The 12,042-nt window shown below is 43.5% G+C and overlaps 1 protein-coding gene across 2 annotated transcripts in view; it reads left to right on the forward strand.

Annotated features, from left to right (window-relative positions):
- The first annotated feature begins 1,114 nt into the window (after positions 1 to 1,114).
- The window catches only part of HECA (hdc homolog, cell cycle regulator), a 46,699-nt gene continuing 35,771 nt past the window's right edge, over positions 1,115 to 12,042 (forward strand). For both annotated transcript variants that reach the window (XR_007128080.1, XM_047733258.1), the window contains exon 1: positions 1,115 to 1,683. Coding sequence is in view for 1 of the 2 variants with exons in the window: in XM_047733258.1 (XP_047589214.1) it covers positions 1,413 to 1,683 (271 nt within the window). In the remaining variant the exon portion in view is untranslated. The remainder of the gene's footprint in view (positions 1,684 to 12,042) is intronic.

Below are 12,042 nucleotides of genomic sequence, written 5' to 3' on the forward strand. Positions count from 1 at the left end.
AGCTGGGTTAATTAAAAAAGATTACACTATAGGAGGGGAAAAACTGTAAATTGTCAGCTAAAATACTTTTTCCTTTATAGTTCATGAAAAAAGAATCTAATTTATACACTCAACAAATACAAGCTAGCTGTTGTTTCCTGAGGTGCCCAAGACTGATAAAATCTACTACTTATGAAGTTTCATGTGAGTAAGAAGGAGATGGATAGGAAATAAGTAAACACGTATATTGACAACTTAATGAGAGATGGATGAGACAAATAAACAGTGATACTTCTGATAGCTCCTCCGGGAAGGGGTTTCTGTTATAACATCCTGAAGGAAATGCGCTTGATTTGGAACCTGAGGTTTGGGAAGGAGCTGGTCTGTGAAAAGACAATAAAGTTGCAGAAATGCGAGCCCATGTAAAACTCTCCCCACGGGTCTTTCTCCTGCCCTCATGTCTTTGCCTCTTTTCACAGGTGTCACGTTCTAACCTTAGCCTGCTCACAACGCAGCCATCTCTTTTTCAGTACAGCTCAGCCCTATCCATGGGGGTTGGGTTTTCCCCTCACCCGCTTCGTGATCACAGGCAACGTTTAGTTTTATCCCTGGATGGTGGGTCCTGATTGTATGAACTACTTTCACCACCACACTGTACCGGGTTCTCATTCAGGGACTCTGCTGTTCGTTTCCATTGTCTGGGAACTCAATCTTGCATCTGTAATTACGGAACCTAGAACTGATGTTGAAGGGGAAGGTGTTTTGATGGATTACTAATCCAAAATCCTTTGTTTTCATTTCTTGTTCTAATTACCCTCCTATTTTTCCGGACCATATTGTTCTAAGACTTGATCACTGTGAAGGTCAGGAGGCGACGGAATAACTACTTGAGACGCTCCCGAATTGGCTTAGAGGGCGACTTCACGTAGCTCGCTTCGCAGATGCCCAGCAGCTCCGCAAGCCCGCGGTGAGGGCGCCAGGGTGACGTCACTCGAAAGTGGCCGGCTCAGCGCGAACGTGACGTCACGCGGGCGGGCCAGTCCGCCGTGAGGTCACCTGGTGGGCGCGGCCAGGCCGAATCCCCAGTGTCGTCACGGGCCGGGGCGGGGCCAGAGCGTGTCAGCGGAGCCGAATCAAAACAAGCTGGAGACCCGCCTTTTCCCTCCGGCTCGGGAGCGTCTCGCTCGCGTCCCGAGCCCGCGGCGCTCGCGCGGCTGCGAGCCTCGGGTGGCCGCGCGCCCGCTCCAGGAAGCCGGAGAGGGCGCGGCGGCCGGGATGGCGCGGCGCGGGCCGCGCGGCTAGACGGGCGCCGGAGGAGCCGCCGGCCCGCGCCCTCCATTCTCTGCCTCCCGGAGCCCGCTCCGCGCGGCCCGGGAGCGGCCGTGCGGCGGGGAGTCGCCTTCGCTGACGCCGGGCACCTGGACGTTCGCGAGATGCCCAACCCCAAAAACAGCAAAGGCGGCCGCAAAAACAAGCGCGCCAACAGCAGCGGGGACGAGCAGGAAAATGGAGCCGGGGCCCTGGCAGCGGCGGGCGCGGCGGGCGCGGCGGCCGGGGGGGGCCTGGCGGCGGCGGCCGGCTGCGGAGTGGCGGCGGCGGGAGCGCAGGGCACCGGGGGCGCGGCGGGCACCGGAGGCGCGGGGACTGGCGCCGCCAACGCCGCTGTCGCCGCGGGGGCTGCAGCCGCGGGCGACGCCAAGAACGGTAAGACGGGGCTGGCGGGGCGAGCGCCAACTTCCTCCCCGACGGGGACGACGCGGTGGCGGGGCGCGGGCGGTGCGTGGACAATGCGAGAGTCAGGAAGTGCTCACCCCGCCTCTCCGCCCCGCGGCGGCTGCCCCTTCCCGGTCCCCACGCCTGGCGGCGGCGGCGACAACGATTCCGCGGCCCCTTCCTGGGCTATCTGCCGCTCCCGGGTCGCGCGCCCGGGGTCGGCTGCGCCTCCGACTCCTCCTCCGACTCCGAGGGGCGCCGGGTGCTTGGCGGCCGCCGTGCTCCCCTCGGGCCCTGCGGGTCCTGGCCGGACTAAGTGTGTGCCCCGGGCCGTGGGGGAAGGGCGGGGGAAGAAGAGAGCTGCCCAAGTTGAGAAGAAGGATCCGATTGGAAACTTAGACACCAGTTCATTCTTCCCCGTGTCCCCCTCAGCTCCCCGTCTTTCCTTCCGAATGAGGAAGAGCCTTAAATCCCTGCAGATCCGGGCTTGCTGCGGCAACTGCCACAGGTGAAGAGGCCCCGAAACATTTTTACTATAGGGCGTGTGCGTGCGTGCGTGCGTGTGTGTGTGTGTGTGTGTGCTGGCGCGCGCGTTCTTTAATTCTCTTGCTCGCTTGAGGAAGGAAGAGAATCTGAACTTGACTTCCGTTCTCAGACCCGAGATTAAAAAAAATGGACCTCTGTATGATTCTGTTTCACAGTTTTAGAAGGAAGCCAACTAATCTTAGGCAGTGCCTGAATGCACCTTTGGAGGGGCACGTAGGGAAGAGTGGACAGGATTGCCGTTGTCACTGCACAGGCATGGCTTTCGTTAAACGGAGCCCGGCAAACACTTCTTTCTTGGACAGTTCTTGGAATTCCTCTGTTCAGGCGGTTTTTCAGGGAAGGGAATAGAGGTATATTTAATGAAGGGAGAATAGGATTTTTGTATCTGGCTTTTAATTTGTAGTTTTTCAGCTTTTGAAGCCATTCTTTATGCAGATCAGTCACTTTTTAAATGGCCACCTGCACTTAGAAGAACCCCACAGTGCTCTGAACATAGGAGATTGAAGTGTAGTCTGTTAAGAACCGAACCATAGGCCCCATTGGCTGTGTGTCTGCAATATTGAAATAAGAATGTTTTTCTTTTTTCTAGGAATGGACATCCTGGTTTTGAATGTGTGATAATGCAGTTTTTGGTCAGGCTGTCTTCTCCATGTTCTTTTGTTTTCTAAGCTCTACACTTCATTTTGGTATTGATGTGGCAGAGGGAAAGGAAGACAGACTTGTGGCTTAGCAGAGCTCTGCCTTCTTGGGAACGTTGGTCTTTCTCAGACTTGATTTCCTCAACTTTAAAATTGAAAACATATTATATATATTATTACATTGGCCCCCTCATAGGGTTATGGTGAGGCTTGGAGTGTCACTTTCTTGCCCAGTTTGCTGTTCTTGTTTAAAGTCTTGTTACGTTTCTAATGTGCTTACTTAAAGTTCCTCAAGGAAAGTGATCAATGAATGATAGCTGTCATTCACTCCTTCAAAAACTATTAAACACTTACAGTGTTACCACTACTGTGCTAAGTATTAAAAGGTACAGTGGTAATCAAGGGAGGACATCTTGGTCCTCAAGGAGCTTGCATTCCAGGTCTGGTGGCGGTGTGGCTTACCCTTTTTTTTTTTTTTTTTGTCTGTATGGAAGCCTCAAGTTCTCTGTTTCCTTATTCTCCGAAAGATTAGACTACTTTCACAGAACTCTATCTCTGAAACTAATAGTACACTCCATGTTAATTAAATAAAAAAATAATTCTTTAGAAAAAAGATTAGACAACTTTAAGGTGGTGTGAAGAAATTTTTTTCTTAGGCTGGTGATATCTCCTCCTTTGTAAACTTCAAGCTAGTTATGATGTCCTGATTATTTCCTTGGAAATGGCAAACTCAGGTATATTTAGCAGTTCTGTATATGTCTGTGTGAAGCTGTGTGTTTCTGATTTGGAGCTTGTTTTAGGAAATGAATGGGGAAAAAGGGAGGAAATGGGCAAAACATTGCCATAGTCAGGGTTAGAGAAGGTACAAACTTTGATCCGTGAGCTGTATTTTATGATGCCACATTTGGTTCTAACATCGTATCATGTCTCAATGAATGATCCACCTTAATTTGAAGAACTTCTCACCGCAGTTGATACCTGAACATGGATGCTAAGGCCTCTTGTGTGCAAAACTGATAAGTAAAGTAAGGAAATTATAAATGCTTCCCGCCCCCCCATGTAACGCTGTACTTTATAATGTTGGGGTGGGAGAAGTGGTATGGGTGAATTTTAAAGGAAGGGGCAATAGATATGCAGATTCTCAAGAATCAACCAATAAGGCCAATTATTTTTGAATTTTGGAATGGCGTCAGTTGGTCTAGTATAGTATTTCTTTTTTTAAAAAAGATTTATGGGGCGCCTGGGTGGCTCAGTGGGTTAGGCCGCTGCCTTCGGCTCAGGTCATGATCCCAGGTCCTGGGTTCGAGCCCCACATCGGGCTTTCTGCTCAGCGGGGAGCCTGCTTCCTCCTCTCTCTCTGCCTGCCTCTCTGCTTACTTGTGATTTCTCTCTGTCAAATAAATAAAATCTTAAAAAAAAATAAAATAAGAAAGATTTATTTATTGAGAGAGAGAGTGAGAGAAAAAGCAGGGAGAACAGCAGAGGGAGAGGGAGAAGCAGACACCCTGCTGAGCAGGGAGTCCAATCTTTATTTTTTTTTAAGATTTTATTTATTTATTTATTTGACAGAGAGAGAGAGAAAGAGAGAGTGAGTACAAGCAAGAAGAGCAGAGGCAGAGGGACAGCAGGCTTCCATTAGAGCAGGGAGCCCAATGGGGGGCTCAGGCTTGATCCTAGGACTCCGGGATCATGACTTGAGCTGAAGGCAGACACTTAACTGACTGAGCCACCCAGGGGCCCCAGTTTTTGTTGTTGTTGTTTTTTTTTTTTTTTTTTTTTTTTAAGATTATTTACTTAGAGAGAGAGAGCACGTACGAGCGTTGTGGGGTTGGGGAGGGTCAGAGGGAGAGGAAGAAGCAGACTTTCCACTGAGCAGGGAGCCTGACAACACGGGATTCACTCCCAGACAATTTGATCCCAGATGGCAAGATCCTGACCTGGGCGGAACGCAGACGCTTGACTGCTTAAGTGACTTAAGTATACCCCAGTATAGTATTTCTAAGTATATTCAATTTTTTTTTAACTGTGACATTAGATTTTGCAGTTATGAATATTGCAAATCAAATAATTCTAAGGATGTAATCTGAATTCTGTTAAAATTTTAAAGGGTTTGTTTTCACTGTGCAACTTCGTTGTGATCTGCATATGCAAGCATGCCAATTTCATGACGTTAATAGTAGTTGTAGCTTGTACTTGTTTGGAGTTTATAGAATTGTTTTATGTCTTGTAGTTCTTGGGCATTATGGCCACCAGGGAAGGGTACTATTAGTTCTTAGTTGTTCACTGCCTGTCAGTAGGTATAAATAGCTGCTTATTTGATAAAAGAGGACTGCTAGTTAGGGAAAGCTGGGGAAGCTATGGTAGGATTGTAGGTGAAGAAGTTGAACTGGTTGCAGTTGTGCATCTTGAGTAAGTTGAATATTAATCGTAAGGACTTTGTACTCCTAATAAGTTTCTTAGTACATTTTTTAGATCCTGGTTTATGAAGCTTTTTGTAGGAATTGGAGTAAGAGATGAAGTGCCATCCTATTCCTACATAGTAAACATCTGTGCACATACTGTAGCATTTTGATTGTAGGTTGACAAGATTTGCCAATCATTATTTTTAGGATCTAGTAATCATGCAGTCAGTTATAACTATGCAGTTTCATTCTGGAATTCTGGTTCCATTAGGCCACAGCTTTTTCGCTTAAGGCCTAAAAAAATATGAACCCTTGATCACAGTATCTAGTTTTCAGTGGGCCTGGATCTCAGATCCTTTTTATTAATTCCTGTTTTATGGATGACAGTGGTTCATCACACCACTCATTCCTGACTGCCACCGGAACCCCTGGGTAGCTGAATCTGCCTTTAATCCATTCAACAACACTTTCTAGTAAATGGAGCTAGTTTATATAGTGATTGGTTGTGCATTTGGTAGGCATAGATTCCTGTCCTGGTTCCTCAAATTATTTGCCATATGATCTCAGGCAAGTCATTTGACTTCTTTGAGACTCAGTTTCTGCATATTTAAAATGGGATTACAGTACTTACCCATACATATATAGTAAGACCTATAACATATATTACAGACACATTACTTATATACACATATATGGTGTTTGACTTAAAATATGAGCTTACTAAGTGTTAATTTGGCAGATTCTGGAAATAGTCTTTGAAACAGAGATTTTATGTGTAGGAATTTTACTGGAAATGCGCTAGCTGGGCAGTGAGGGAAGCAGGATTGAACAGAGTGAGGAATTGAACTGCTCTGCAGTTGCAGCTGAGACTTCTGGAGCTGGAATGGTCCTGCAGAGTTATCTCACCTTGAGACATGGAGGCAGGGCCTTTAAACTCACCATCCCCCCTTGACTGGTCATTTGGACATGGGCTGCCCCCAGAAAGAAGGGATATGACCTGGGAAGTGGCATCTCTTAGCTGGAGAGCATCTGGAGAGGTACTCAGCTGAGAGATTTCTGCTCCGAGGGAAGCTCTTTTAATTGCCCTAGAATTATCTCTTTCTTCACTTAGAACACTAGTGCCGTTCACCTAAGACACAGGTGTGGAATAGTTCTCACTCCCCTTTATGGATCAGGTTGGGAGTTCACTACCAGTCTAACATTTTTTTGATGGGAAACGTGTTCCGAATTCCATACATCTTTATAAGTAGGTTTTTGGAACCCTATAAACAAGATTTGTGCTTTTCTGCATACTTAGGCCAGTAAACACGTTTAATATAACCCCAGGTTTGTAGTATATTTCAAATAGTTTCTTTTTTTAGGTGCTTACTTGAATTCTTATTACATTTAAATTATCTAGTGGTGCCTGGGTGGCTCACTCGTTAAGCGTCTGCCTTCCGCCCAGGTCCTGATCCCAGGGTCCTGGGATCAAGCCCTCCATCAGGTTCCCTGCTCTGCAGGAAGCCTGCTTTTCCCTCTCCCACTCCTCCTGCTTATGTTTCCTCTCTCGCTGTGTCTCTCTCTGTGTCAAATAAATAAAATCTTTAAAAAAAATTCACACAAAAAATAAATTATATTTTTCAGAAGAAAAATGAGTGTTTGCCTGCTGTTTATTTTCAAATCAAGGAGTATTAATTGCAGGTCTAAGATATGTTGAGTGCAGTTGTCATCTTGGAAGACATTTTCTTGCCTTATTTAGAAGTTCCTTTTGTCAGGTCTTTAAAAATATCTTCTACTTTTGGACCTTGCCTTTTAAAATCCACCTTTGTAATGGGGGATTGGTAGAAAATATTGCCTCATCTATCAAAGATTCATCTTGTGCACTTTTAAGAACTATTCTGTGTTCTGCTAATGGAGTTTTGCGCACAGTCCTTACTCTTTCCTTCTTGTTAGAGGACCTGAGTTTAAATTCTAGAAACTAAACCTTCAATGTCAGCTTTCTTGCAAGTCCAAGAATATATATCATTCCATAGAGAATTGAAAACAGGAGATAAAACTGGGAAGACTCTTGAAGCTTAATCCTCCTATGAATTTACCCTAGGCTTAGCTATGAACAATTTAAAAGACTTGAAGGCATCAAAAGGAAAAATTTAGGAGAGAACAAAACCTGTTCTGACTGATTTTGTGAGGTCTTTGGCATTTTTAAGGGATTGATTTAATTAAAAGTGTTTTGTTATTTCATTATTTAACAGTAATAAAATGGCCATTAAAAAAAATGAAGAAGAGCGGTGAAGTTCTCTTTGCTCTTCTAGTCAAGCACATCCTCCTACCACTGAGATCACCATTGTTAACATTTGGATGCATATTCTTGGACACTTTTAATTTTTTCTCTTACAGAATTTTCAAAAATATGTATATAGTTTTCAAAAAGGATTATATATTTTATAATCTGTGTTTTACATATGCAGTATTTTGTAGACATTTTAGCAGAGTAGTAAATACACAGGTGCATTACCATTTTAATGACTACATAACATGCCATCATATGTTTGCATCTTGGATAATTTGATCATTCTACTATTTTCTGACCTTTAGTTTTTTTTTTTAAAGATTTTATTTATTTATTTGACAGAGATCACAAGTAGGCAGAGAGGCAGGCAGAGAGAGAGGAAGGGAAGCAGGCTTCCTGCTGAGCAGTGAGCCCGATGCGGGACTCGATCCCAGGACTCTGGGATCATGACCTGAGCCGAAGGCAGCGGTTTAACCCACTGAGCCACCCAGGCGCCCCTGACCTTTAGTTTCTTATTTATACATCTGTAGGCATTACCCAATTACCTGTGGACTTGCTGTGTCAAAGGATAGGCATTTTTAAAAAAAATTGCTTAATACATGGTGACAGATTGTCTCATAGAAAACTTATAGCGGTTTGATCCCACTGTGGTCAGTGTGTCCTTTCCCCATAGCCTCACTAGTCTCTAGGGACTGTTGCTTTAAAGGCATGCTGGAGAATTGATGGTATCCCTGACTGTCTCAGCAGTAAGAGGGCCCCAGTAGGATCAAGAGCCAGGAGAGGATGCTACCACACTTGAGGGGACTTTCCAAAGCTGCATTTATTTGTTTTGGGGACTTCTGTGCTCTTTAGTGATTTGGTGGCTAACAAGGATTCAGTAAGATATCCAATAGTGGTGAGTGGTATTTTAGCAGTTGGTAATAATGAAAGTGAAAACATAGGCTTTTGAAATTCTGACTGCACCATTATTCTAATCTTAAGAAATAAGGCCTAAAATTTTTAAAGTTTTAGTAAGCGTGTGGTCTGAACAGGCGTGGGTGCAAACCGAGGTGCCCCAGTTTACTAGCAAAGTGACTTGGGGCAAGTTATGTAACCTTTCTCAGACTTCCTTTTCCAAACACAATCCTTTAGAGTGTTTCTGAAGATGAAGAAAAACTGTATTAAAGATCTTGGCTCAGAGCCTGGCAGATATGGCACTATCTGTAATAGCTTTGTAAGTTTTGTGATTGGTTCAACTTTATTCAATTACAAGACTTTTAAAATTATTCTACGTTGAGAACAGACACCAGGAGACAATAAGGTGGTGAAGGGTCTTTGAACATTAATATAAGAAAAGACTGATTTCATACAGGTTGTTATTCAAGCCCTGATTTGATTACAAGTGATCTGTTCTTCCCTCATCATCTCTCTCTGATTAAAGTTTACCTGGAAAAATCAGATGATTTAACAGAAAAGAAAAAAAGTACAAAGCAAAATGTGACAATTGTTATGTCCTCCTTTCTTCACTTATTTATTCATCTCATATATTGAGGGCCTGCTATTTGTCAGGCACTGTGTTGGGCTCTGGGATTATAAGGACAAAAAAAGTGGCCCCAAGGGGCTTATGTTCTACTTGGGAGCCTTTATAGAAACCAGTACTAATAGGTTATTACATGTACACTACACATGGGTAGCTTAGAAATAAAGAGCTGGAGCTTCTGAGGTGATAAAAATTTGGACTAAAGATGGGGATTGTGGGGCCCCTGGGTGGCTAGCCAGTTAACTCTGACTCTTGGTTTCAGCTCAGGTTGTGATCTCATGGGTCATGAGATTGAGCCCCATGTCAGACTCTGCGCTCAGCGAGGAGTCTGCTAGAGATTCTCTCTCCCTCTCTCTCCCCAACCCCACAAATAAATAAATCTTAAAAAAAGAAAGAGATGAGATTGTATTACTAAGATATGGAGAAGTGAAATAAACATGTGGAGTTGAAGAGTAGCTGAAAGGAGGTAGGGAGCTCAGGGTATTCTTTGGGGATCAGTCAGTGCTTAATATTACTAACATAATAGTATTAATATCCCCTCTCTCCAGTCCTCAGCTAGAATGTTCATCAGTTTGAGTGTTTATTTGTTTGCTTATTCCTTGTTTTGTTTGTTCATCTGTGTACACCCATTTTTCCAAATATTTATTATGTGCCTATTGTCTCTTCTATAATTGGAAATTTAATGTTGAATTGTAGTTGAATGCATCAGAATCTTCATTCCTACAGGCTCATAGTGATGTTGGGACAGAGACATGTGAGCACCATGAGGTATGATAGTGTGCTATGGATGCCCAGTGGAGAAAATGATGTTTCCTGGAGGAGAGGATGTTTGAGCTGAGTCCTGCAGGAAGAGAAGCAGTTAGCTCTGAAAGCAAAGAAAGAGACTTAAGTTCTGGTTGTTGCCAGGAGTTTGTGACTGGTCTTAGGTGCAGTGGTAGGACAGGAGGCTGGAAAGGGAATGGGGCCTGACAGTCAAATCTGGATGTTTTGTAGCCAGGAAAGGACCATCCTGGAAGTTTGTAAGTAGACACATACATGGTCAACTGTACCTGCAAAAGGCACATGTTCATTTATTTGGTTTGCCATCATAGGTTGCTGACAAGCTGATAAAGTTGTAATTTCAATAGAGTGGTATTTTAGCAATTTTTCTTTTGATACAACTAGTCAAGGATTATTGGCCCAGCCTGCCATGGACCCTTGATTTTGATTTTTCAGTAAAGCAGTGGGCACAGTACCCAAGGCTGCTGTGTGGAGAGTCTGTCTTCATTGTGGGCACCAGCATCCCTGTACTTTCTCAGCCATGGGAAGTTAGCTACTTGAGGTTAACTTAAGAGAACCAACTGCCGATGGAGTGGTTGGGGCCATCTGAGCAGAAAGGGTTTTCTCTGGAGGGAGAGTTGTCCCTGTGGTTTATTTTTCATACCCCGTAGAAAGTGTATATATATCTCTGTGCCAGGGTGGATTAATTTTCTTGGTTTGTCATTCTATTTTTATCATCATTGGATCAGTTTTAAAACTCTGGTTGGGGGACGCCTGGGTGGCTCAGTTGGTTAAGCGGCTGCCTTCGGCTCAGGTCATGATCCCAGTGTCCTGGGATTGAGTCTCACATCGGGCTTCTTGCTCGGCAGGGAACCTGCTTCTCCCTCTGCCTGCCTCTCTGTCTGCCTGTGCTCGCTCGCTCTCTCTCCCTCTGTCCCTGACAAATAAATAAATAAAATCTTTAAAAAAAACCAACCAAACAAACAAAAAAAACTCTGGTTGGGTTTGGCTCTCATTGTTTTGTACAAAATAACTTTGTATATATGTGTGTGTGTCTTAATTCTGTATATTTGAGAAAGCTTCCAGTTCTCAGTGGTTGGTGAAATAGCAATTTGCTTTATTTAATCAACAGATGTTTCAGTTCAATTGTACTAAAGTGTTTTTATAAAATGGCAAAGGGTAGTGTTTCTAATGCTTTATTATATGTCCTGATTTATTAGAAGTAGAAAAGGGACACAAATTCTTTCTGCTAAATTATAAGGATAATACCTGAAAACAATCTAAGAGTTAGAAACAGATTCAGAGGAAGTTTAAAGAAAAGAGGAAGACTTAAAGAGGAAGTGTAAAATGTTAATCATATAATTGCTTTGACTGCAGTTAATAAGGTTAGCATGATTTTCGTAAACACTCATATGTAATCAGTAGATTTAATTGTCAGGAGGAAAAGATTTTCCTCCATTCTCTTAGGTGTAATGATTGGGGTCTGCAAATTAAGCCAACAAAAGATAAATTAATAAGAGAAAAGATGGATTTAATCACAGGAAAAGAATTCAACTCAAAGTGGGGGGGGGGGGGTTAGAATTTGTGGCTTATATACCACCTTCACAGGAGAAGGGGAGGGGAAAAGACAGGGGAAAACAGATGACTTCTTAATAAGAGAAGGGGAAAGGAAGATGGACACCTATAGGAAATGAAATAGCTTTCTGGAAAGATAAATGGGCCCTTAGAAAATACAGGGAGTTGATAGTTTTGTGACAATGTCTACTTAGGTGTGTGTGGAGACTTTTCTCTGGTAGGAGACTTTTCTCTTGATTGCGCCTTGGAGGAGACTTAAATCAGTTCTTTTGAGAGGCTCTGCATTTAGACAGATAAGAGATTTCAGGAACTCAAGTGTCTTCAGCTGAAAATAATTTTTAGGCTACAGTGGCACATTCTTGATCTCTTCAAAAATATTTTGCAGTTCAGATCACATTACCCCCATAATAACAATTACAGGTAGTCAGGTTGCAAAAGACAGTGTCATAATTCAGGATTTCTAATTTTTATTTGTTGGAAATTTATTAGAAATAGATGGTCTTAAAGCATATGCCTTTAAAAAACTGAGAAAAAGGGTAAGTTTAGGCAAAAGTTAACAGGTATCAAATTGCTTATATAGGTAAGGAACCTATTTGCCAAATTTAAAATGTAGATTTTTCCCTAGGGATAAGCATAAGTTTG

Source organism: Lutra lutra, chromosome 6 (assembly GCF_902655055.1).
Source record: "Lutra lutra chromosome 6, mLutLut1.2, whole genome shotgun sequence".
Lineage (NCBI taxonomy): Eukaryota > Metazoa > Chordata > Mammalia > Carnivora > Mustelidae > Lutra > Lutra lutra.